Source organism: Hoplias malabaricus, chromosome 15 (assembly GCF_029633855.1).
Source record: "Hoplias malabaricus isolate fHopMal1 chromosome 15, fHopMal1.hap1, whole genome shotgun sequence".
Lineage (NCBI taxonomy): Eukaryota > Metazoa > Chordata > Actinopteri > Characiformes > Erythrinidae > Hoplias > Hoplias malabaricus.
In genome coordinates this window covers 18,230,099-18,254,402 of record NC_089814.1, presented here as the reverse complement: position 1 = coordinate 18,254,402, position 24,304 = coordinate 18,230,099, and the positions used below count along the sequence as shown (strand labels likewise).

Genomic DNA, 24,304 nt, shown 5'->3' with positions numbered 1-24,304 from the left:
TAGTTGAGAACATAAACACAAATCAAGTAACAACACATTTTGTCAGACATACACAGCTAAAACTATATAAGGTCTACAGTTTAACTTTTTTTAAATGTTAAGTTTTATAATGAAGATTAGTGGTGAGTCTAACAATTTTGATTTTACATGTGTTTGGGCCATAGTAGCCTCAGCCACAGACGCGCCATATACGCACTTCCGCAGTGAAATGGTGGTGACCCTATCGATCGTCCGCATCTAAAGTAAAGCCTACAGCCTCCATTCCAAAAGATTTTATCTTTCCCTGGTTTTGAAGTGCAGCCCAGTCACACATGCACTTAGCTGGTGTATGTGTAGTGTGATGGTTTTATTCCCACTTCATGATCCCTCACCAGCTGGGCTTCATTGTCGTTGTGCATTTTAGATTTCCTTTGGGCTTTGGAATACAAACCCCATTTTCAAAACAGCTGGGACAAAATGTAAATAAAACAAAATGCTATGACGTGCAAATCATTTTCAAATTTATCTTTAATTGAAAATAGTACACAAACAACATTTTAAATGTTTAAACTAAGAACGTTTATCACTTTTTGAAAAATATTTGACCATTTTGAATTTAATGCCAAAATTTGGGACAGGGGCAGTGTTTACCACTATGTCGCATCATCTCTTATTTTGACAACACTCAGTAAATGTTTGGGAACTGAGGAGCCAATTGCTGAAGTTTTCCCTTTCTTGCTTGTTATGCACCAATTGTCTGCTGTGCTCCAAGCAGAGTGCAGACTGAACTTTTCTTTCTGTGGGAGGAAACTGAAGCACCCAGAGGAAATCCAGGACCTTGGAGCTGTGTGACAGTGAAGCAACATTACCTGTTGCCTAATAGAACTTTTGTCTGCATATAAAACTGCTTTTGCTTGGGAGGCTATGTTGATCAAGTGAAAGACAAGTTCACTCAATTTGTGAGAATTCAAAAGAATCTTCAAAAAACAAACAAACAAACAAACAAACAAAAACCATCACAACGCCTAAGATGTGCAGAAGATCACGCTTAGGTGCAACACATACATCCTAAGAATAGTATTAAGCTAAAGCCCTGTGTTTTTTTTCAGCCTAAATGCCACCAGCAGAAAGTCGAGACATTCCTAATAATAATAATAATAATAATAATAATAATAATAATAATAATAATAATAATAATGGTGGCTCAGTAGCTCAGCCTAGTTCTCCCCCCCTTATATTTAACAGCCCTGTCCAGCTCACTGTGCCCTATCCACTGCAGCGCAGTGTAGTTAAGTGCCTTGCGCTGCTGGCCATGGTCCAGGCCAATGAATTACGGTGACTTTTATCTAGATTCCATTACAGGGGCATCTCACAAAGCTTTTAATAGTCCAAAATTCCATAACAATCCCATGAATATTTTTAGGGCTGGATTTTCACATTGAACATTCAAAATAAAGAGGGTTTGTCCATCATAAATTATCTTCTGTTTGTTGATCTCATAATGTTATGTTTTTAAGAGTGATGAAATGGTTAATATTTTTCTCCTGATTCTTGATGATTTTTAAAAAAACTAAAGCTTATTCCCAGCGATAAGCTTCTCTTAAACATAAACACAGAAAGACACTATAAAGTTATCGTCCAATTGTTTGTAGATACACATAATCAATGCTTTCAGATCCAGACATTATGGGAATTGATATTTAGTATTGCATATACAGTTTGTATAATCTCTACGCAAAGGTTTAAAAATAAATGAGACACCTTGGAGCAGCTGCACATAAGCCTAAGGCCACTGAAAGCCAAACATGGATTTGAGGGATATAAAATCCCTTCAGCGCTGGGTCTGGAGCAGTAGAGCTGTGATCCAGATCTAATCACCAACCTTCAGAACTTGACCTCCTTAATGGCTGAATGGCAGAAGTGTGGACACTGTAGCAAAGAGGGGAAAACTCCTTAATAATATTTGCATTTCAGAAAAAAATTTGGAGCAGCATGTGTCCCCAGTGTTCACCAATATAATATTACACAGTCAGTCTGTGCTCACTTCACTGAGTGCTCAGAGTGTGCGGAGGGAGATTAAGTGCACTTAGAGGTGGTAAAATTCTCTAGAGAAAGCATTTTGGGTTTAAGTTGGCTGAAGAAATGGAAACAAGTTGAGAAAGCTATTAATCTCTTAGGTGCCAAGGACCATTCATTATAGTATCCCTATACCTAACAAAAGAGCCCATCAACAGTTCAAGAAAAGCCATGAGTTAAGACGCTCTTCCTCATTGTAGAGATTTGCACATGCTCAGTAGCCAGATAGAGAACTGGTGCCATTTTTTTTTTGTCAGACTTCAAATTATGCTTTTGAAACATTGCTGTTTTTAATTCATTGGTCTCTCTTCATTTGGAGAGAAAGGAGCCTGGTCTTGTGTGAGTATAAAGTGCCAAGCTGGCTACAGAATGGAGTTTCCTATTAGGACTCTTATATTTAATGCTTCTTAGAGGCTGAGAGCAAGTTTGTCAACAAAACCTTTATATAACTGTTCATATACATAGAAATAGTATAAATGAATTATGTTTTTTTATGTTATTGTACATTTTGGGCACACACAAAATGCTGTTAAAGTTTTTTTTTTCTTATCAGTGTTAAGTGTCTCCTTTTCTTTTTTTGAACAGAAAATAATAATCAATACAGAATTAAACGATGAGAAAAGGCATTTTAATCTACATAAATCCAATAAAACCATCAGCACTGGTACACAGAATGAGATAAAGGTTCCTAGCCACTCTGAGAAAAGCTTCTGTTTTAAACGTTCTGACCTCATTCTCTCTCCCTGTTGAAAAACATCCAACACACTCATAAAATACCCCTTTTCACTGGAAAAATAATATTCATTGTAAATACATATTCATAACAATCAGCTACACTCTCAAAATGAAATGTTCTTAAATGACTCTAGCCTTAGAAGTATACTAGTACAGTTTATAAGTCAAATACCACCCTAATTTTTATTTCAATTCCAGTCATAATGGTCATAACATGTTATTAATTTTTCAGTTTCAGAAAAAAACTACAAAGCAGATTCCAAAAAATTTGGGACACTAAACAAATTGTGAATAAAAACTGAATGCAATGATGTGGAGGTGCCAACATCTAATATTTTATTCAAAATAGAGCACAGATCAAAAGTTTAAACTGAGAGAATGTATCATTTTAAGGGAAAAATATGTTGTTTCAAAATTTCAAGGCTTCAACAAATCCCAAAAAAGTTGGGATTTTTACTGTGTGGCATCCCCCCTTCTTCTTACAACACTCAACAGACGTCTGGGGACAGAGGAGACCAGTTTCTCAAGTTTAGAAATAGGAATGCTCTCCCATTCATGTCTAATACAGGCCTCTAACTGTTCAATCTGCTTGGGCCTTCTTTGTCGCACCTTCCTCTTTATGATGCGCCAAATGTTCTCTATAGGTGAAAAATCTGGACTGCAGGCTGCCATTTCAGTACCCGGATCCTTCTCCTACGTAGCCATGATGTTGTGATTGCTGCAGAATGTAGTCTGGCATTATCTTGTTGAAAAATGCAGGGTCTTCCCTGAAAGAGATGATGTCTAGATGGGAGCATATGTTGTTCTAGAACCTGAACATAATTCTCTGCATTAATGGTGCCTTTTCAGACATGCAAGCTGCCCATGCCACAAGCACTCATGCAACCCCATACCATCAGTGATGCAGGCTTCTGAACGGAGCGTTGATAACAACTTGGGTTATCCTTGTCCTCTCTGGTCCGGATGACATGGCGTCCCGGTGTTCCATAAAGAACTTCAAATCGTGACTCATCTGACCACAGAACAGTCTTCCATTTTGCCACACTCCATTTTAAAAGACCCCTGGCCCAGTGCAAATGTCTGAGCTTGTGGAGCTTGCTTAGAAATGGCTTCCTCTTTGCACTGTAGAGTTTCAGCTGGCAACGGCGGATGGCACGGTGGATTGTGTTCACTGACAATGCTTTCTGGAAGTATTCCTGAGCCCATTCTGTTATTTCCTTGACAGTGGCATTCCTGTTTGAGGTGCAGTGACATTTAAGGGCCCGGAAATCACGAGCCTCCAGTAGAGTTTTGTGGCCTTGACCCTTACGCACAGCAATTGTTCCAGATTCTCTGAATCTTTTGATGGTGTTATGCGCGGTTGATGATAACTTAAAAGTCTTTTGCTATTTTATGCTGGGTAACATCATTCTGGTATTGCTGCACTATCTTTCTGCGCAACAATGGTGGAATTGGTGATCCTCTTACCATCTTGGCTTCAGAGAGACACTGACACTCTGAGAAGCTCTTTTTATACCCAGTCATGTTGTCAATTGACCTAATTAGTGTTAATTGGTCTTCCAGCTGTTCGTTATATGCTCAATTTCCTTTTTCCAGCCACTTATTGCTACTTGTCCCAATTTTTTTGGGATTTGTTGACGCTGTGAAATTTTAAATCAACATATTTTTCCTTTAAAATGTTACCTTTACTCAGATTAAACTTTTTGGAATCCGGTTTGTAGAACATATAACAGTAGTTAAATAAAAATTTTACTTTTTAATTAAAAAAAAAAAGGACGTTTTCTCAATATTTGCACTTCATTGAACATGCACTTCATTTCAATAGTTCATGAGTCCCGTTATTGGCCACTGTGCTTGCACACAGGAAATTTTTCTATGCATTTAACCCGATCCGTGCAGTGAAACACACAATAATAAACACTAGAGGGCAGTGAGCACACATGCCCGGAGCAGTGGGCATCCCTAGCCACGGTGCCTGGAGAGCAGTTGGGGATTAGGTGCCTTGCTTAAGGGCACTTCGGTCATGACCTGCTGGCTCGGAGGATCGAAAAGGCAAACTTCCGGTTACAAGCCCAGTTCCATAACCACAAACAACTGCCCCTCAAATAACATATTATTAATATTATTATTGTTTTTGTTTTTGTAAATATTATTTACCACATTTTATGCACAATACAAAATGTGTAGAGAAAAAACAAAAAACAACAACAAATGACAGTCAACAACACAGAGCCACAGAGACTACTGAATATCTCATTTGGCAGTGATAAGAGAAGGCAGACAAACCAGTAATGAGCAGCGATACACAGGACCAAAATGGGCCCCCAATTGAAGCCACTGTAAATCCCAGCACCAGTACTGGCAGTCGCTAGCAGGAAACAGGATTCATTAGTAAATGACAGAGCTGTGAAAGCAGTCAAGCAGCCTCTGAAACAACGGCAAAGAAGATGGAGAAGAAGGCAGCAGGTCGAGCCACCAGGATCACCAACTGGAAAGTTTCCTTCAGTCCACATCAGCAGCAAGATTAGCGGCCACTAGCCACCAGCAAAGCCAATAGTCTCCCTGGGTCAACAGTCCCAGCTGACAAAGCAACGAAAGCAGGCAAGAAGCCGACAAAACAGCCTCCAATGACAGCAGGCCCAGCCGTTAGCATCAGCTACAGCAGGCAGCCAAATTCCAAGCAGGAGTTTAGCACAGGAGGAGAGTAGATATTTACTAGAGAAATACAAAATAATATATTTTTATTTAGATTTACACTCACACACTTTGTATAAAGTTTAAACAAAAGTTTCAGTTGGAAAAATAATCCACTGAAATGTTTGGGAGCTTAGAGTGGATACTTCATGGCATTGCTCCACAACCGCTTTTTTGGCACCATTACTTTTCACTGAATTGGAAACAAAACTTTTCACCAGGGGAAATGAAGATGGGGAAATAAATGAAATGAATTTCACTTTCAGTGGGCATTAGGAATTCTGTGTAACGACTTGCCTGAAGCAAATGCTTGCAGTTGCTAATACCTCTCCGCTCTCCTTTGTGGGAACAAATCTTTGAGTTCAGACATTGGAATGGGCTTAAACAGGTTCATTTTGTAAGAAAAGAAAAAAAGGATGGCCTGTAACTACAAACATGATGCCACATAAAACACGTTGTTTTCCCCAAAGCCACAGCTGTAGCAAGAGAGAGAGAGTGAAAGAAAGAAAGGAAGAGTTTGGGGTGCAGTGCTCAGCTTCTCGTGGTGGTCCTCTGTTACCTGTGCTCTGTTCTGTGACAGTTTTAAAGTGTAATGTTGAATCCTGGCACACAATGGTTTTACACAGTGCACCTCACAACTCAGCACATTTCTGCACCTTCCCCACTCAAACCACCTCGCCCTCCATTCATCAGACATACAACCGGCAGCTATAAAACTTAAGTACTTTAATTCACACTAAGTACTAAGTGTTGGCTGGATCTAATACTGGACACTTCTCAAGAACTATTTGGAGGCAAAAGCATTGCCTCTGTGCAGTGATCCGAGGTGTGTGTGTGTGTGTGTGTGTGTGTGTTACAGCTGTTACCAAACTGTAAGCAAGTCTTCCAGACATTACCCTATTATTTAATAATTACACCATAATAAATATATATTAATATAGCTATCCGTGTAGACACAGAGAGTAAAATCTGTTTGGATTTGCCTGTGTGTGTGTGTGTGCGTGTGTGTGTGTGTGTGTGTGTGTGTGTGTGTGTGTGTGTGTGTGTTTGAGGTTAATCTATTTCCCCTGTCTATCTAAGACCATGCAGTGCTGTAAGCACTGTTTATATTGGGCTCAGCTTTATGGGTGGAAATGAAATGCATCAGTCTGCTGCCAGACCACACCCCACACACACACACACACACACACAGACACATACACACACACACACACACACAGACACACACACACACACACACAAACACACGCACACACACACACACACACACATACAAACAAACAGCCACACACACAAACACAAGCAGCAACACAGCCATAACTTTCCACTTTGATCACATGCTGTTAGCTCATATTACTCTCAGCCCAGAGCTCAGCCCAGATTCATTGATAAATGGAGCAGCCTCTACAATCTTCACTGTAATGTCATGGACCATGTGACACATTCATAATGTAAACAGCAACATTCAAAATCTATGGCTCAGATTACTGTCTGAATACTTTGAATAGTTTCTCAGGTTATTTGTAGACAGATGAACACTTTTAAATATAAAAGTGCTAATAAAAGCTCTTTCCACAAAAACGTTGAAGAGCCACTGATTCCTAAAGGACCCTTCAACGTATGGTTCATTATGAATATAAAGATCATTATAATTGGTTTTGTAAATAGGATGTGTACGTTTAAAGAACCTACACACAATATAGATGTCCTATGCACACTCAGATTCTTTTTTTCCTCCCTAGAACTGTAAGGAAATGTACGTGTAAAAAAATGGATATTTCAATGGATAATTGAATCATGAAATTAAAATTAAAATGAAATTAACTTTATGATTCACTGGTTGTCTATGGGTACAGTTCAGCGCTTTCACAGCTGTGGCTATGTTTCATTCCCTTTCAGGGAAATGTAGCCTAAAGATTATAGAACATGAAAAAGAAGATTCACCTTTATTGATCCCCTTAGGAAAATTGATTCCCTGCATTTAACTCATCCCTAGTATTGAACACACAAACAGACACGAGTAAGCAATTCTTAATACACACACTAGGGGCAGTGACCACACACACAACTGGAGCAGAAGGCAGCCAACAACCTCAGTGCCTTGGGAGCAGTTTGAGGGTTAGGTGCCTTGCTCAAGGGCACTTCTGCTGTGAATGGATTTTATTCCTGCCTGTCCTAGGGATTGAACCAGCGACCCTCCAGTCACAAGTGTGTTTAGAAGAGACTTGGGGTGGATACATTGCAAATTTGATCCTCTGGACTAGCAGGAAAAATGTCAGGATGTGAAGGAATGGTTCTTTCTCATCCCTAAACATCCACATCAGTAGTGCCCTTGAGCAAAGCACCCTGTGCTTCCCTGGATGGGTTAAATGTGGCCTACAAATTTTGTCATACTGGCATGTTTCCCTCTTTACAGTGTTTTTGGGAAAGAACTAGTACATAATGTTTACAAGATGTGAAGCTTCTTTGAACTTTGAAACTTTGACAGATTAGGGACCCGAAACCATGAGAGAATAAACTTGGCCTGACACCTTTAAAGGGTTTACCTCCAGGGTGAGGACGTACTAAACCGTATGGCATTGGATCATCTGGTAAAGTCTGAAAAAAACAGTCAGTGTTCTTATGAATTCTTATTGTAATGTTAAGCACTGTGTTACACTCAAACATCCCTAACTGTATGGCTTCATTATGATGAGGTCAACTCTGAATACAGCAGTGACACCTCTAACACCTCAGCTATAAATTCCTACTGAATTGTATGTCGCATTTTGGATTTTACCTGGCATTTCCTACTGGACTGAGACAATTTATGCCCTTGCAGATGATTTGCTGTAAATCTAGACGCTCTGCTGTACTGTGCTCTGAGTCTGGCTTGTGTGGAGTCCTGTGCCATGATCTAACCTTTGCTCTTATACAGTTTATTAAGGGGTAGCTACCTGGAAAATGAGCCCTTGCAGATGATTACACGACAAAGGAAGGAGTTCATTTAAGCTGAAGAACACTGGAAGTGGGCTTAAAAGTACTCTTTATATTCCTCAGGATGTGCAGTAAGAAAATTATTTAATATGATGTACATTTACTGCTTCACTGACAGCTTTCATGCATTTTCTTCGCAGTTTGATTTGATTTGGAACGTGACATCTGAGGCTTTTGTGTAGCTGCCAGCATTCAGGCCAAAGTGACCAAGAATATGGCACAACAAACATGTTAGTGTAAGTGTGTCCAAAACCTGAACGGCAGGACGGTGCTAAGAATAGTGCAGCGCAGAGACACTGGCATGCGCACAAGGTCACGTTGCATTACATTACCAACAAACACATGCAGAAACATAACACAAGCACAGGAACTCTTCCTGACAGGAGTCCTACAGAGCATAATATTGCCATTAAACTCTGGAGAGGCACATAAAGATCCACTAAAAGAAACAACTCTGAAACTGCTTCTGGAAATATGAATTATTTATATAAAACTCTGTAACAAAAGTGTATTCGCTCTGGACACAGAGGGCCAGTTGTGCAAATGCAGTTTGTATAAACTAGAACTAGAACTAGAACAGCAGCGGCCCATGAGCCTATGCTGGCTAGAGGGGGATAAAGCCGCCCAGCACTAGCCTGGGAATCACTGGAACTGTTCTCTGGAGTGGACGGAGCTTCATCCAGTGCCTTCAGAATCAGCTGGATTGTTTTATGTTTTCCAGAACTTATCATTTAACATCAGTAATGAATGCCATCCAATCCTCAAAGCAATGTTCTATCCTCATAGCCATGAGCATCTGTTGTTGGAGCAGCATTTATTGGAGAGCAGAAACTCTAAGGGCAGCGAATGTGATCAGACTACTTATTAATACCATTTAATTTTTATTAGTGTGTGTGTGTGTGTGTGTGTGTGTGTGTGTGTGTGTGTGTGTGTGTGTGTGTATGTGTGTGATTTTTGGGATAACTGGATTACTGTGACCACTCCTTTACCCCTGTGGCCCTCAGTGGAATAAAGCGGCAGTGGTGTTCTGGAAAAGTTGGGGGGGAAAAAAGGAAAAAAAAACCCGCTTGGTACGTTGCTCCTGTGCTTGGCTAAAATGTCCGGTGAAGTCTTGCGTAGGGGACAGAGGGAGGGGGGAGGGAGGGCGGAGGGATAGTGGGGCTGAGGGGAGGGGGAGGGCTGCTTGTGAACGAGCGCATGGTTGAGCGCCCGAGTGGTCAGTGTGTGATCAGAGAGAGAGAGAGAGAGAGAGAGAGAGAGGGGACGGTAAGGGACAGCATGAACACTGCAGAGTGCCGCGCACAGCCGTCGAGGCGAGAATGGAGGAGCTGGTGACCGCGCGCTTTACGCACGGCGCGCGCACGAGGACACTGCTCATACGGAGCCGGCGCGGTGAGAACGAGAGGCACAGCGAGGGTCCGCTCGCTTTTGTGGAGGTAAAGACAACATAAATTGTGTCCTGAGGCTTTGACCTGTGTACTATAAGTGTACCTTAAATGGGTTCTAATGTGAAAGACCCACAGTCTAGGCGTGTGACGTCAAAGCCACTTTAAATACACATGCGGAACCAGACTGTTTTTGCCAACTGAAGGACGTGAAACCTTAAGGGGATCACCCCAGTGACACGAGGGGGGTACCACCCCAGACACAGTACCTTTTTACCTGTATCTTGTTTAAAAAAAATAAAGATAAAAATAAAAAGTTTAAAAAAAAAAACGAGCACAAGGGCCTTACAGTGGTATGGAGACGCTGAGCCCCTCAGGATGAATTCCCCGTGGAATAACGGCTCGTGGGAGCTGCCCTCCAACATCTCCAACTGGACTGTGGGGAACACATCGTCCAGCGCTCCCTTCAGCCTGTCCAGAGCTGTGGCCGTGGCCGTGGTGCTGGGGGCGTTCATCGTGTTCGCCATCGTGGGTAACATCCTGGTGATCCTGTCCGTGGTGTGCAACCGGCACCTGCGCATCCCCACCAACTACTTCATCATCAACCTGGCCATGGCGGACCTGCTGCTGGGTACCACGGTGCTGCCCGTGTCCGCCACGCTGGAGGTGCTGGACCGCTGGCTTTTCGGCCGCATCTTCTGCGACATCTGGGCGGCGGTGGACGTGCTGTGCTGTACGGCCTCCATCATGAGCTTGTGCGTCATCTCCATCGACCGCTACATCGGCGTGCGCTACCCACTGCAGTACCCGAGCATCGTGACGGAGAGGCGCGCGCTCCTCGCCATGCTCGGCGTGTGGATGCTGGCCATCGTCATCTCCATCGGGCCGCTGCTCGGCTGGAAAGAGCCGCCGTCCGAGGACGACTCCGTGTGCCCCATCACCGAGGAGCCCTTCTACGCGCTCTTCTCCTCGCTCGGCTCCTTCTACATCCCGCTGGCCGTCATCCTCGCCATGTACTGCCGCGTGTACGTCGTGGCCAAGCGCACCACGCGCAACCTGGAGGCGGGAGTGATGCGAGAGCGCCTGGACTCCAGCGAGCTCACCCTCCGCATCCACTGCCGCGCGCAGGACGAGGGAGGCGGCAGCGGCGCGGGGAAGGGCGCCAGCCGCAGCTCGCTCACCGTCAAGCTGCTCAAGTTCTCCCGCGAGAAGAAGGCCGCCAAGACACTCGGGGTAGTGGTGGGCATGTTTATCCTCTGCTGGCTGCCCTTCTTCCTCGCGCTGCCCATCGGTGCGTAACTCACTAACCACGTCCACAATCAATGTACAAACTCCACCACTCTGTCACTGACCAGCTCAGTGTTTACTGCTCTTCTTCTCTTCATTTATTACTCTATCACTCCTTCTTTACTCCTGCATTGCTCTCCTTTTTATTTGACTGCTTTTTAAATCCTCTCCACCTTTAACCTCTTTATATTCCCCTTCACTTATTTTCCACTTCTCTTCCATTATTTTGATTCTTTATGTTATCACTCCACCTTTATTACTCTATCATTCTCGCTTCATCCCTCCTTCACTCTTCCTCTCCTCCTTTAATCTCTTTACTTTCCCCCTTTGCTCTTTTCCTCTTCTCTTCCTTTTTTCTGGTTCTTCACTCTTTCACTACTCTCCTTTATTCTGATTCATTCCTCCTTCACTCATTCCCTCCACATATATTACTCCATCACTCTCATTCCCTGCTCCTTCCCTCCTCCTTTATTCTGCCTCACCCCTTCACTCTCACTCCTCTTCATCCCTCCATCACTCTTTTACTGGTTTATTATTCTATCACTCTCTCTTCCCCACTCCTTCACTCTTTGACTCTTCTCCATCATTCAGCTTCATCCCTCCTCCACCCTTTCACTCCTCTCCTCCTTTATTCTGATTCATTCACTGCTCTTTTATCACTTCTTTCACTCTTCCACTCTCTCTTCCCACACTTCATGCACTCTCTCCTCATCCTCTTTAATCTGCTTCATTCCCACTTCAGTTTTTCCTCTTCATTTACTCTTCACTCTCTTCTTCTCCTCCTCCTCCTCCTCCTTCTATTACTCCCACTCTTTCACTCCTGCTATGTAACCTTTTTTGTTCAATATATAACCATTGGAAAGGTTACACACACACACACACAACACAGCAGGTTTTGCATTATTCCAATGTTTAACCCTTTCCTGTGTCCCACTCAAATGTATCATTTAAGAAGACTCCTTTCTGTATTCAGATGGCTCTCTGCAGGGGGTCACTGAGGTTTGGGAATAGAGGGTCCAGGCCTTTACTAGTGGCACTCTTGCTGTAAGACCACCAGGGGGGTTTGAAGAAATTGGCCCACAGTCTTTTTGTAATAGGCTTTTTACAAATGGCTGTCTGGTGATGCTGGCACACACCACATCTGTCTGTTCATAGTTTGCAGAGACAGACTTATGCCCTCCATTAACATCCAGCAGACACAGACTGACCACTGTCCGATGGGCGGGATAAAGCCCAGCATTTATCCAATGACTGGTCTCGTTTCACTGCACTTCGCTGCTTTGCTATTGAACTCTGTGGACGCTCAGCGTCCTCATTGTTTAAAGCACTGTGAAACTGCGGGAATGATTGAGAGGAAAGCTGCGTCTTTACCAGTGATAAAAAGCTGATTACGAACAAAAGTTGAGCGCGTTGTAGTGCATATTTATTCAATGACATGTACACACAACAGTATATATTTGATCACTTATTTTTTGACATTTTAGGGGAAGCTGAGCTTCCCTTGCTGTCTTAGAGCAATCACCACTGATGTAGATGGATCAGACATAACATTAAAACCTCCTTGTTAGTTCACTCACTGTCCATTTTAGACTGTAGTTCATTTGTTGGCTCACATAATGTCCCACCTTGCGCCCAGTGATTCTGGGGCAAGTGATTCCAGACACACCGTGACCCTGAACTGCAGGCATGTGTACAGACATTTTTGGGGTCAGGTTCTCAAGCCAAAAAAGGGCACCCATCACCATAATTATTCACAAAAGTATATTAAAAAAACACAGTAGGATATTCAACGTATATATTTATTTTTGCTAACACAACCAAAACATAACAGTTACGTAATCAAATACCTCAATTTATCAAATTGCATAAATAAATGGAAAAACAGGCAAAAACGAGGCCATATTTTGTGCGTAAATAATAAGTATGATTTTTAAATGAAACTTAAATAGTGAACATGTCTAATTTGTAAAACAGTAAAACTGTCTGTCAGTCTGCTGCAGTTTGTCCCTCTCCCCATTCATTAAACATGACAGACATCAGTAAACAGCTGGACAAGGTTTTGAAATCGTATTTCATTCATGAGTACAAAATGTGTAGGCTATGCGTTACGCATGGATGCTCTTTGTATGAAAAGGCAAGTGGTTTCAGCAGGTTTAATGCCAAAATGCCTGCTCCCCCTTTTCTTTTTAAAGGAAACGTTGGGCCAGTAGACACGTAATGTCTTCAGCTGAGCTATAATGTTGTGGTTAATTTTGCACCAAATGTCAGGAAATGCACAAACGCTGTCATTACCTGTCTGTCTGATGCTGCAGGTCAGAGAAGAGTAACAGAAGTGTGTAGCAGAGGAGGAGGGAGGGAAAATTCTCACAAGAACTCAAATAAATGTCCGTCAGACATCAGAACAATTTGGGGAGAATTAATGACAGAAAGAGTCATTTTTATTTTAAAATATTGATGAATAAAGAGGGCGGCACGGTGGCACAGCAGGTAGTTTTCGCAGTCACACAGTTCCAGGGACATGGAGTTTGTGGGTTTGAGTCCCGCATTGGGTGATTGTCTGTGAGGAGTGTGGTGTGTTCTCCCAGTGTCTGCGTGGGTTACCTCCGGGTGCTCCAGTTTCCTCCCACAGTCCAAAAACACGTTGGTAGGTGGATTGATGACTCAAAAGTGTCCAATCAGTGTGAGTGAATGTGTGTGTGTGTCGCCCTGTGAAGGACTGGTGCCCCCTCCAGCGTGTGTTCCCACCTTGTGCCCAATAATTCTGGGTAGGCTCCGGACCCACCGCGACCCTGAACTGGATAAGTGGTTACAGACAATGAATGAATACTGTCACCCTGTAGTTCAATGATCATGACAACCACAGAGTACTTCCCTTTTTCCTGTGCTGAGTCATTCTCAAGGCTGCCATGACACTGACGTGGTGGTGATGTGTTAGTGTGTGTTGCACTGGTCCGAATGGATCAGACACAGTTGTGCCGCTGAAGATTTTAAACACTGTGTTCACTCACTGTCCTCTCTGTTAGACACACCTACTTTATTGGTCCACCTTGTAGATGCAAAGTCACACACAGTAACTCATTTGTTGCTGCACTGTTAGTGCTGCTCATCTTCTAGTCCTTTGTCATTGGGCACAGGACATTGTTGTGATTGTTTGGTTGGTAGACAATTCTCAGTCCAAAAGTGACACTGAAAAATCCACCAACAAATAATATTTGCTCAGTGGTGGTCTTGTGGGGGTGCTAACCCTTGAAGGTATGGATGAAAGGGGGCTGAACAGGTAGACTGCAGTCTGGAATTGGGGAACTACAAAGTGCACCTGTATGGTAAATGCGTTACAGGAAATGTGCTGTTATCTTATCATATCATTCTAACAGAGATGAAGCATGATTTAATGAGACATGCAAATGTATTTGGAACGTATTATTTTCACTCTTCCCAAAAGTGCACTACGTAATAATCGGTTCCTCATACATACTTGGAATAATATATTAGGGTATGTGTGTTATTACGTCTTAGCCAAGGCTTTCATCAGGGTCTGATTATATCCAGAAAACTGTTAATGTCTTTCAGGGTTGTTTATTTATTTGAATTCATTTTAAAATTGTGTGTAGTTTTGTATCAGTTTGGAATCAGCTGGATAGTCGTCTTTTAAAATAGCAGTGGCACTTTGATTAATTAAAGAAATAAACAGAGCGGATAGCTTCATGGCTTGTAGAATGCATTTCAACCGCCAGTGAAAACTCTGCAGAGTGATTCATGTGTGTTTGTATTGCTCAGAATGGCAGAGCAAACGAGAGGTCTGCAGAACGTCCTGATCTATAAAGCTGGGCTTTATCTCATTTGTAAATGGATTGTTCCTACATAGAACCTATTAAAAAGTTCTGTGAAGAACCATGCAATTGATATTTATGCGTTCATTTGTTCATTTGTTTAGAGTGTCTTTGTTATAGTGGTCTTTCTTTAGTTCTTCTTTATGGTTCTACTTCTTTCTTTATTCCTGAAGCTTCTCTCATGCTCTTTCACTTGACCAAAGTAGGAAGAGTGTAGAATCATGAACACTTTAAAGAATCACTTTTAGAATGCATGCTTTTACTCCTCAACCCTTTTAAAATTCCAGTTTATTCCTACTCAGTTCCTAATGCTCATCTGTTATTTTTATCTTTTGTTTCTTGGTCTTCCCAAACAGAAATCCGATACATGGCACAATATAGATGTATATTCAAATATTTATATATTACAATACATAGATTGTCTTTATATTTAATGTACATTTGTCACATATAGATGTCAAAAACACATGAAACATATGTGTAACACATTATTATTAATATATGCCCGACCCGGTTATTATGGTTTATGTTAATATTACTGAATTCAACCATTTCTGATAACCATTGATCTAGCTTTACCCAGAACACACCTCCTCACCGACCGTGACTGGAGGTGAGAATTGAACCCTGGAGCTATGTAGCAGTAGTGATTACTGGAAGAATTACTCACACGTTTCATACATACACCCATTAACCATAATATTATGACCACCTCCTTGTTTCTACACTCACTGTCCACTCTCTTAGTGCCACTGACCACTGGAGTACTTTGTAGCTCTACAATTACACATTGGAGTCCACTTGTTTCTCTACATGCATTGTTTGCACAAGTTCACCATGTTTTTCAGTGGTCAGGATGCCTATATACCACCCCAGAGCAGGTCTGATTTGAGTGGTGGATCATTGTCAGTGCTGTAGGGATGTAGACGTGGTGATGGTTTGTTAGTATGTGTTGTGCTGGTATGAGTGGATCAGAAACAGCAGCGCTTGCTGAAGTTTTTAAACACTGTCCACTCTATCAGACACACCTACTACCTACTGTGTTGGTTCATCTTGTAGATGTAAAGTTAGAGACAGTAGCTCATCTGTTGATGCACAGAATGTGTTGGTCTTCCTAGACCTTCATCTGCGGACACAGAACGCTGCCCACAGGAAGCTGTTGGCTGGACATTTTTGGATAATGGACTGTTTTCAATCCAACAGTGACACTGAGGGATTTAAAAACCCCTGCAGCACTGCTGTGTCTGATCCACTAATACTACCACATCACCACCATGTCAGTGTCACTGCAGCACTGAGAATGATCTACCACATAAATCATACCTACTCTGTGGTGGTCCTCTGTGGGTTCTGGCCATTAAACAACAGGGGAAATTAGGAAAACAAAGGGTGCATTGCAGCAAATGGACTACACTCTTTAACTGACTACTACAAAGTGCTCCTGTATGGACAGTGGAGCTGAGAGAATGGACAGTGAGTGTATAAATAAGGAGGTGGTCATCATTTTACATATATTAACTACATATATGTAAATATATATGCACTTACCTCCCAAATCAAAATACATGTGATTCATATATTATGCATATGTGTGCAATATACATGAGGTTCACATTACACTTCTATAATGTGTCAGTAAGCACCACTAGATAAAGATCTTTAAATATTTTGTAGTAGAAGAAAAAATATTAACATATGTTAAGGCAGAAAATTACAACCTGGCTACTTTTGATATAAACCCAGTTCCAAAAATGTACAGACAGTATGTGAAAACCACTTTGACCTGTCTGTAAACAAAATGCGTACAATGACAAGATATTTAATGTTTACATAATCAACCTTTTTGTTGTATTGTAAATATACGCTCATTCGGAAACAAATTCCTACAACATGTTCCAAAAGGTTGGGACAGCAACAGTTTTAGATTAGAAATGTTTTGAAATGTTTCTGAAAGCATCTTACACTGGTGATGTAATCAAGCTTGTATATAAAAGCATCTTCTAGAAATGTCTAGTCGTTTATGAAGAATGATGGATTGAGGCTTGTCACTTTGCCAAAATATGCGCCAACCAAGAGATTATAAGTGCAATAAGTAGTGGCAGAGATTCTGCATGTTTTATCTTTGATCAGTAAATAACATCATCAAAACAGTCAGGGAAGCTGCAATAACATCTGTATGTCAAAGGGGAAAATAAGAAAATAAGAAAACAAACCTCAAGTACCGATGTGCAGCTGAAGAATTGTGCAATGGCAAAATCATGCTTTCAAAACTGGAAAATCTGTGTCTCCAGTAACTTAATGGTTTTTATGTGTTGATAGAAAAAGAAAGACAATGTAACAACATGATAAACGTGCTCCCGTTACAGATTTTGCAGGAATAAAAACAGAAATGTGTGAATATATATATATATATATATATATGTGTGTGTGTGTGTGTGTGTGTGTTCATAAGGCAAAAGAGTGAGTGTTGTGTTTTGTATAAATATAATTTATTAACCACTGCTTTCTGTGCATTTCACCTATTGTTCCAAAATTTTTTTTGAAAATGGGGTTTTCTTATAAAGCTCACATTTTGTCTCTCACATGTACTGTCTGTCAGCATCATAAGATTCCCACTAAGACGTGAGATGGCATAGGACTTGATCTGGACAATTCTGTCTCAAAGAGATGGCATAACACTTCATGAAGAATGATACACGGATAGCTTTACCGTGCCTTGTTGATGTCCAAGTTTTCCATCTGTGTGGCTGACGGCATCATTTCATCTGCTCAGTGCTGGCTGGTTTGATGTAGTGTTGGTCAAGTGGAATCCAGTGGGTCCCTGAAGCTTGCTGAGGTCTCCTAGAGGAATGCAGAGGAAATGCCAATGTCTTCTAAGGACTCTCTGATTCCCAGGCTTGCTCCATGTCTGAGCTGCTAGGAGAGAGCTGAGGTGTGGGAATAAAGATGAGGTAGCATTCCCACCACATATAACAACGTCTGCCCCACCCCCCACTGTCTCACCCCCTTAAACAGATCAGAAATGAAGCATCTATCTAAATTCACTTTAAAAGCCAAAAGCTCTCCTCATCTATAGCTGGCCAGCTCATCATATGGGTCAGTAATGTTTGTCCTGTAAAATGATCAGGGACTCATTTTGGAAGGAAAACTTTCCATGTGTCTGACCTTTGGGAAGTTAATATCCCCTCTGTCCAATGCCCTTTGTGTCCATATGCCATGCTAATATGATTTAGTTGAAGGCTGAATGTGAGTATTTGTTGGAGAGATATTACATAAGGGGCCGATAAAAGTGTTTTAAAAGGGCCTCATCTTTCAAGGTTCTGGCCGTATGAATTATTATCCTTACAATCATTTTTAAACGCTGCATTTTCCTCTATAGATGCTCTGTCCTAGGGGAATTATTTTGAAAGCAGTATGTCTTACGCAGCTTGTAATTCAGAATGTTTGGGGGCAGAAGATTTTATTGGCTGTGCCCTGTCACAAGGCCACTCATCCATGTCACCCTTCTGCTTGATGCTCAGGAAAATAAAGCTTAGTAAAAATCATTGGAAAATCAATAGCAATATTTGCACTGGGCCACATGAAGAGAAATGCAGCCAGCCCTGCTCAGAAGCCACAGCTTCTAAAGTTAAGCTAGCATATATACTGACTGTAAGAGCTTGGATACCATTAAACATTTTTATTTAGTAAGATTTTAGGTTCTGTGAGCGATCATTGTTCATGTTGATTTGACAGCATGACTTTTATTTAATTTTTATATTCAAGTCATACCATGGTTGATCATAAGGATGATTATAGCCAGCTAATTAGCATTAAAACTTAAATTCTGATCATGCATTGGTCCTAATATACAAATAACAGCCATGCAATGATATCTCAGTGTTCTGGCTTTTCTCATCAACCACAGATTAACCCAAAGCAAGCTAGATATGTTTTATTGTGCCTGGAATAACAGGGAAGTCACAAAACTTGTACAGTGAAGTAAAATTCTGCTGGAAGACAGGGTTGAGATGAAATGATATCAGTACGAGTGTTCTGGGTGTAAGGTGTTTGAATGACATTGGATTTAGAATCTTGAGAGTGATGTGGTGAGGAAGTTTGATTTAACACGACGATGCACTTGAGTTACTGGCAGAGTTCAGATAAGGCCTCACACCTGTGTCTTGTCTTATTGAAGTGCTGTAATGTAGCTGCTTTTAATTCAGTCTTAGGCCAACAGAGATCAACTCTGACTCACTAATCTGTCTGAGCATTTCAAGAGCCAAAAAGCAATGTTGTTCTCTGAGGACAAATGGTTTACACTGATAGAGAAGTAACAATAAGATGGAAAAACATATAAACCTTCAGCTTTTGAAGTATTTTTAATATTATTTATATTACGCTGATAACTACAGTATTCTGCGTGTTTCTCTGCCATTTTACAGTAATCTACAGTAATAACCCCAGAACCCAGAGGGAAGGCAAAAAGGCCATAAAAGGGTACAAGATGCACAGCATGCTGTAGATAGGAGATGTGTATCGAAGTGATGAATTCCTGGGGGATGAGGGACTTAGTGAATATAAGAGAAGAGATGGGCAACAGGGAAGAGTTTGGACATGCCCAGAGGATTTTCATAACCTTTCTTAATATGTCTTTAGCATCCAAGATGATCAAACCTGAGAGATTTTCTTGGTTTCAAAAGGCTTCTTGATTTCTTCCCTTTTTTTTTTCTTCTTGGAATGTCCACTGTTTTTCCTTGTGCACAGCTTTTGATAGAGTGTGACCAATCATAAAAGCAACATTATATTTCCAAAAGAGATTTTTAAAGATTCTTTTGGAGACAAAGGGAAAGAATAAAATATGAAATATCATTAAAGCTGGAAAGCCAACCAGAGACCTGGTTATAACCAGTGTTACCCAATCCAGCCTTTAGGCATCTTGTTACATATTTTTACTCTGCATTTTGGGATCTAGAGAGCTAAACCAGCTTACCCAATAAACACAGGAGTATATCACAACAAGTTTACAGGGGAAAATATTATAGAACATGTTATTGTTTTTAATAATTAACTGAAAGTACAAAAATAATAGATAGTATATATATGCCTGTTTTGAATTTGATGCCCAAACCATTTTTTTAAGTTGGGGCTGGGACATCAAACTAATGGTAAAGATGTGTAATGTCACACATCTCAAGAATCATGTTTTTCAACATAAAATAGCAAAGAAGTGGGGGATATCATCTAATGTACATTATATCATTAAAAACTTCAGATAATCCAAAGAAACCTCTATAAGCATGGGACAAGGCCCAAAACCAGTACTGTAATCTTTGGGCCCTCATGTGGCACTGCATTAAGAAGAGACATGATTATGTAGTGGAAAAGATGGCAGGGGATCAAAAACCCCTCCCAAAATCATTGTCAGTGAACACAGTTTAGAATCTGTGTACGTTTTTGGTTTATGTAGCATATCATCTTTGTATGTAGAATTTTGTGATAAAACTCTAAGAACATGATCCTGGCATCAAATTCAAAATGGATACATATTTTTCCAAAAAATAATAACCTTTCTAAGTTTCTTACACTGATAGAAAAAATGTCACTGGTACTTTCAAGGGTACATGTAGGTGACTTTAATAAGGGAACATAATTGTGCCTTATTCTATTATAATTATAGATTTTAAAATTGTGTTGATTTCAGACATATATAATGTTCTCTTATTTTACACAGTTCTATAATGAAAGTTTACAAATATTCACCTTTCCTTCTGGAGAAGAGAATGTATTGTACCTTTAGGAAACACAACTGGACTTTAAAGCACTGTTGTACCTTTAAAGGTACATTTAAATGGTTTGTGACCAATAATGTATCTTTACTGTACCATTTTTCTGAAAGTGTAGTTTGCATTTCTTTAACATACCATTTGTATTTTGCTGATAAGAGTACTGGAGTCTGAAGTCTTATATTTTCATCATGTTAACACTTTCCTACTTACCCCCAAATTTAGAATTATCTCATGTAATCTCAAGTATGAGAATATAGTGCCTCAAATATTTTGCAAAATTTTCAGGGCATTATATAAAGCATTTCTGCATTGATAGTTAAGGTTGCATGGTAATCTGCTTCATCTGAGGCAGAGGGCACTGTACACAGTACGTGGAGATCATTTGTTTGTAGTTCATAGTCTAAAGAGCTGTTTAAACATTACCCTAGCATGCCAGGATCTGTAACTGGGTTAAAATGGGGAATCATGAGATGGTCCCCAATGGATTGGTTGAGAAACAATAAAGTATACAACACCAACTTGTTTCCTGGGAAAATATACAATAAATGTTTTGTTGCTAAACGTGTTTTTAATGTTCCAATTGAGAACAAATTTAGAAAGAAGACATTTAACTCTAAACAGAACATCATTTCACTGGCACAATGAAAAAAACACAGTCTTGCATCTTGCACGTTCTTGGATTTTTGTAATGTGTTTGTAAAGAACATAAAACAACAATTTAAAAACTCTGTCAACTTAAAATATCAAATAGGAGGTCCAAAACACTCTCATGGCGGCCAAAGAGGAAAGAAAATGAATTCATTTGTTGAAGTTTGCCACCTATTGGTAGAAAAGAGAATTGATCAAAGTAACAAACTAAGGGCTATCATCGTATCGTTTTACTCTCTGACGCTGAATACGTCATGAAGATTACACATATATATATATATATATATATATATATATATATATATATAGATATATAGATAGATAGATAGATATATATAGATAGATAGATAGATAGATATTTAATCCCACTGTAGATTAGAGGATGGTTTCCCAATTTAAGTCTTGTTTCCTCCTAAGATTCTTTCCTCATGTTCTGTTGCCTTGGGGTTGCTCACTTAGGCCTAGGCCTATACAAATAAAATTAAATGATATTGAATTAATCAATTGTACTTACATGTATTTTTTTTCAGGCTCTTTCAATGCCAATCTGCGTCCTCCAGAGACATTCTTCAAAGTGATCTTCTGGTTGGGCTACTTCAACAGCTGTTTGAACCCCATCATCTACCCTTGCTATAGCCGTGAGTTTAAGCAGGCCTTCATCCGCATCCTACGCTGTCAGTGCCACCAGCGCCACAGGCAAGGGTGGAGGTCCTACAACTACCGCTCACACCTGGGTCCCAACAGCCAGTCGTACACAGACAGTAGCTCTGTGTGCATGAATGGCAGTCAGCAGACACTGGCCTCAGTCCAGCCCAGTCCTCGCTTCTTCACCAAGGGCAGCACCTCTCAAAGCACCAAGGGTCCTCTACCTGGCTCCTTGTCCAGTTCGCTTTCCCAAAAACCCTCTAGCCCTCCATCTGAATACCACACTTCCAACACCTCCAGCAAGACTCTGCTATTCCCTGGTGGGCCCCTAGCGAACAGGCCACTCCATGCCGATGTACAGAATGGTAAAGAAACTAACATGGAGCAGGGCCCAAAATCCAGATTTACACCCGAAAATAAGATGTAGTTTAATATAGATAATGCCTCACTGGTATTCATGCCAGTGCTTGCTGCTTGTTTCCTTTTACTCACTTCATTTTGTACTGATTAATTATATTGTAAATACTCCTTTAATGCATGCTTGCATTCTGAATGACTTCTAAAAGGCTCAGTGTAGCCATTGATATTATACAGACAAAACTACAGTAATGGTTCAGCCTATAAATTACTATTTAATTTTCCCCCTTAAAATTCAGCTAAAACATGTTTGTTGTCTGAACTTTGCTTGCTAAATTTAGCATTGGAACTAAGGCTCATGCTGCTAATAAGGCATAAAAGCTATTTCACACCAATTAGCATGAAACTGAATTTTAAAATCATCAAAATAGGTGTTTATATACCATTGTGACCAAGACAATGTGTTCTTTTTTACTTATAACATGCCATTGCTCTTCTTTTGTCTGTGTTATGGATAAGCAAAGCTTTTTACATAGTATTCAGACTCCAACTGGAAAGTAAAAATGTTTTATTTGCAAACAACTGAGCAATTTTCAGCTGCATTGTTTATTATGCCCACTTGATCCAACCAAAATTCACCTAATTTGGCAGGAAGTATTGTTTCCTTTTTACTCTGACCTTGAGGCTTCAATTTGCCTGTACGTTCGTCCATTTTTACATAACAGGTGATATTTTGATATTAAAATATTTTTCTGGATGACCAATACAGGTAAAGAGGAAATAATGTGTAATGTGATTTCTTAAGTATCTTTACTTTCTGGAAGAACATTTGTGCTCCTCCTTTTTCTTGGACTCCAATATAATGACTGAACTGTCTGTGGTTTGAGACTAACCACAGAGCCAAAAGGTTACATTGGAGACAGTAATTTGACAGTGTGCATGAACAAAGCAACTTCTCTGACCCTGTGTCCGCATCTCCCATCATTTAATATAAGTGCTGAGCAATTGGAACGTTTTTATTCCTAAGCTATTCCTTATTAATTTATTCTGTTGTGCTTATTTATCTATGACACGCTGTGCATTTGTGTGACAAGGTTTTAAGTATATAGTTGTGTTGCAGCACATAATCGGAAAGTTTAATCCATAACACAGTTGACCGTTTGCAAAATAATTTTTACTTATCATAATTATCTTATTAGAACAAACCTGCAGGGAGATTGCTAGAAGCAGTAAATTAATGAGAATTATTACACCAAGAAAGAGTAGGGAAATTTGTGGATAAATCTCCATGGAAGACCAGACTGGGTTGTTGTGTTTGCTAAAATTAATTTAATTTAAACAGGACTGTGAAGTGCTAGTGTGTGATTACATCATTTTGCATAATGCCACTCTATCATTAAATACTTCATGTAAAAGATGATTCCTTTTTAACATAAATCTATCATTGCTTTCTCTAAAACATATTATGAACATATAAACTAATGCTGCATTTGAACAGTATGTTACTTTGAAGAGAAATTTAAAGTGGATTTTTGCAAAGGGTCAATTGTGTCTTTATTTAGTTGAAGATCTATGATATGGTGCTTAATGCTCTACTGGCATCACCAAAGCACATTGTGATGTATGATCCAGGGAAAGGACATTATGACAAATACTTTTTGTATTTATTCAGTATTTATTGTAACATATGGTCTTCATGGATAATATAGCAGACGATTGAGCAAACCCTCCCAGACATATTTGAATTCATTTCATTTTTTATTTTATTTTTTTAATGTAACTGCTGTTCAGAGTTGTGGTGGATCCAGAGGTGGGTGCAAGGCAGAAACAAACTGGACAGGCCGTCCATCATAGGACACCACACACAATTTTCCACAGTTAATCCACCTCTAGGCTGTGGGAGGAAACCCTCACAGGCACAGGA

At 40.4% G+C, this 24,304-nt stretch overlaps 1 protein-coding gene across 1 annotated transcript; it reads left to right on the top strand.

Moving 5' to 3' along the window:
* The first annotated feature begins 10,223 nt into the window (after positions 1-10,223).
* Positions 10,224-23,226, top strand: adra1ba (adrenoceptor alpha 1Ba). Its single transcript, XM_066645264.1, has 2 exons — positions 10,224-11,136; positions 21,909-23,226. The coding sequence occupies exons 1-2, from the start codon at positions 10,224-10,226 to the stop codon at positions 22,448-22,450; spliced, it is 1,455 nt and encodes a 484-aa protein (XP_066501361.1). The 3' UTR covers positions 22,451-23,226.
* The last annotated feature ends 1,078 nt before the right edge of the window (positions 23,227-24,304 follow it).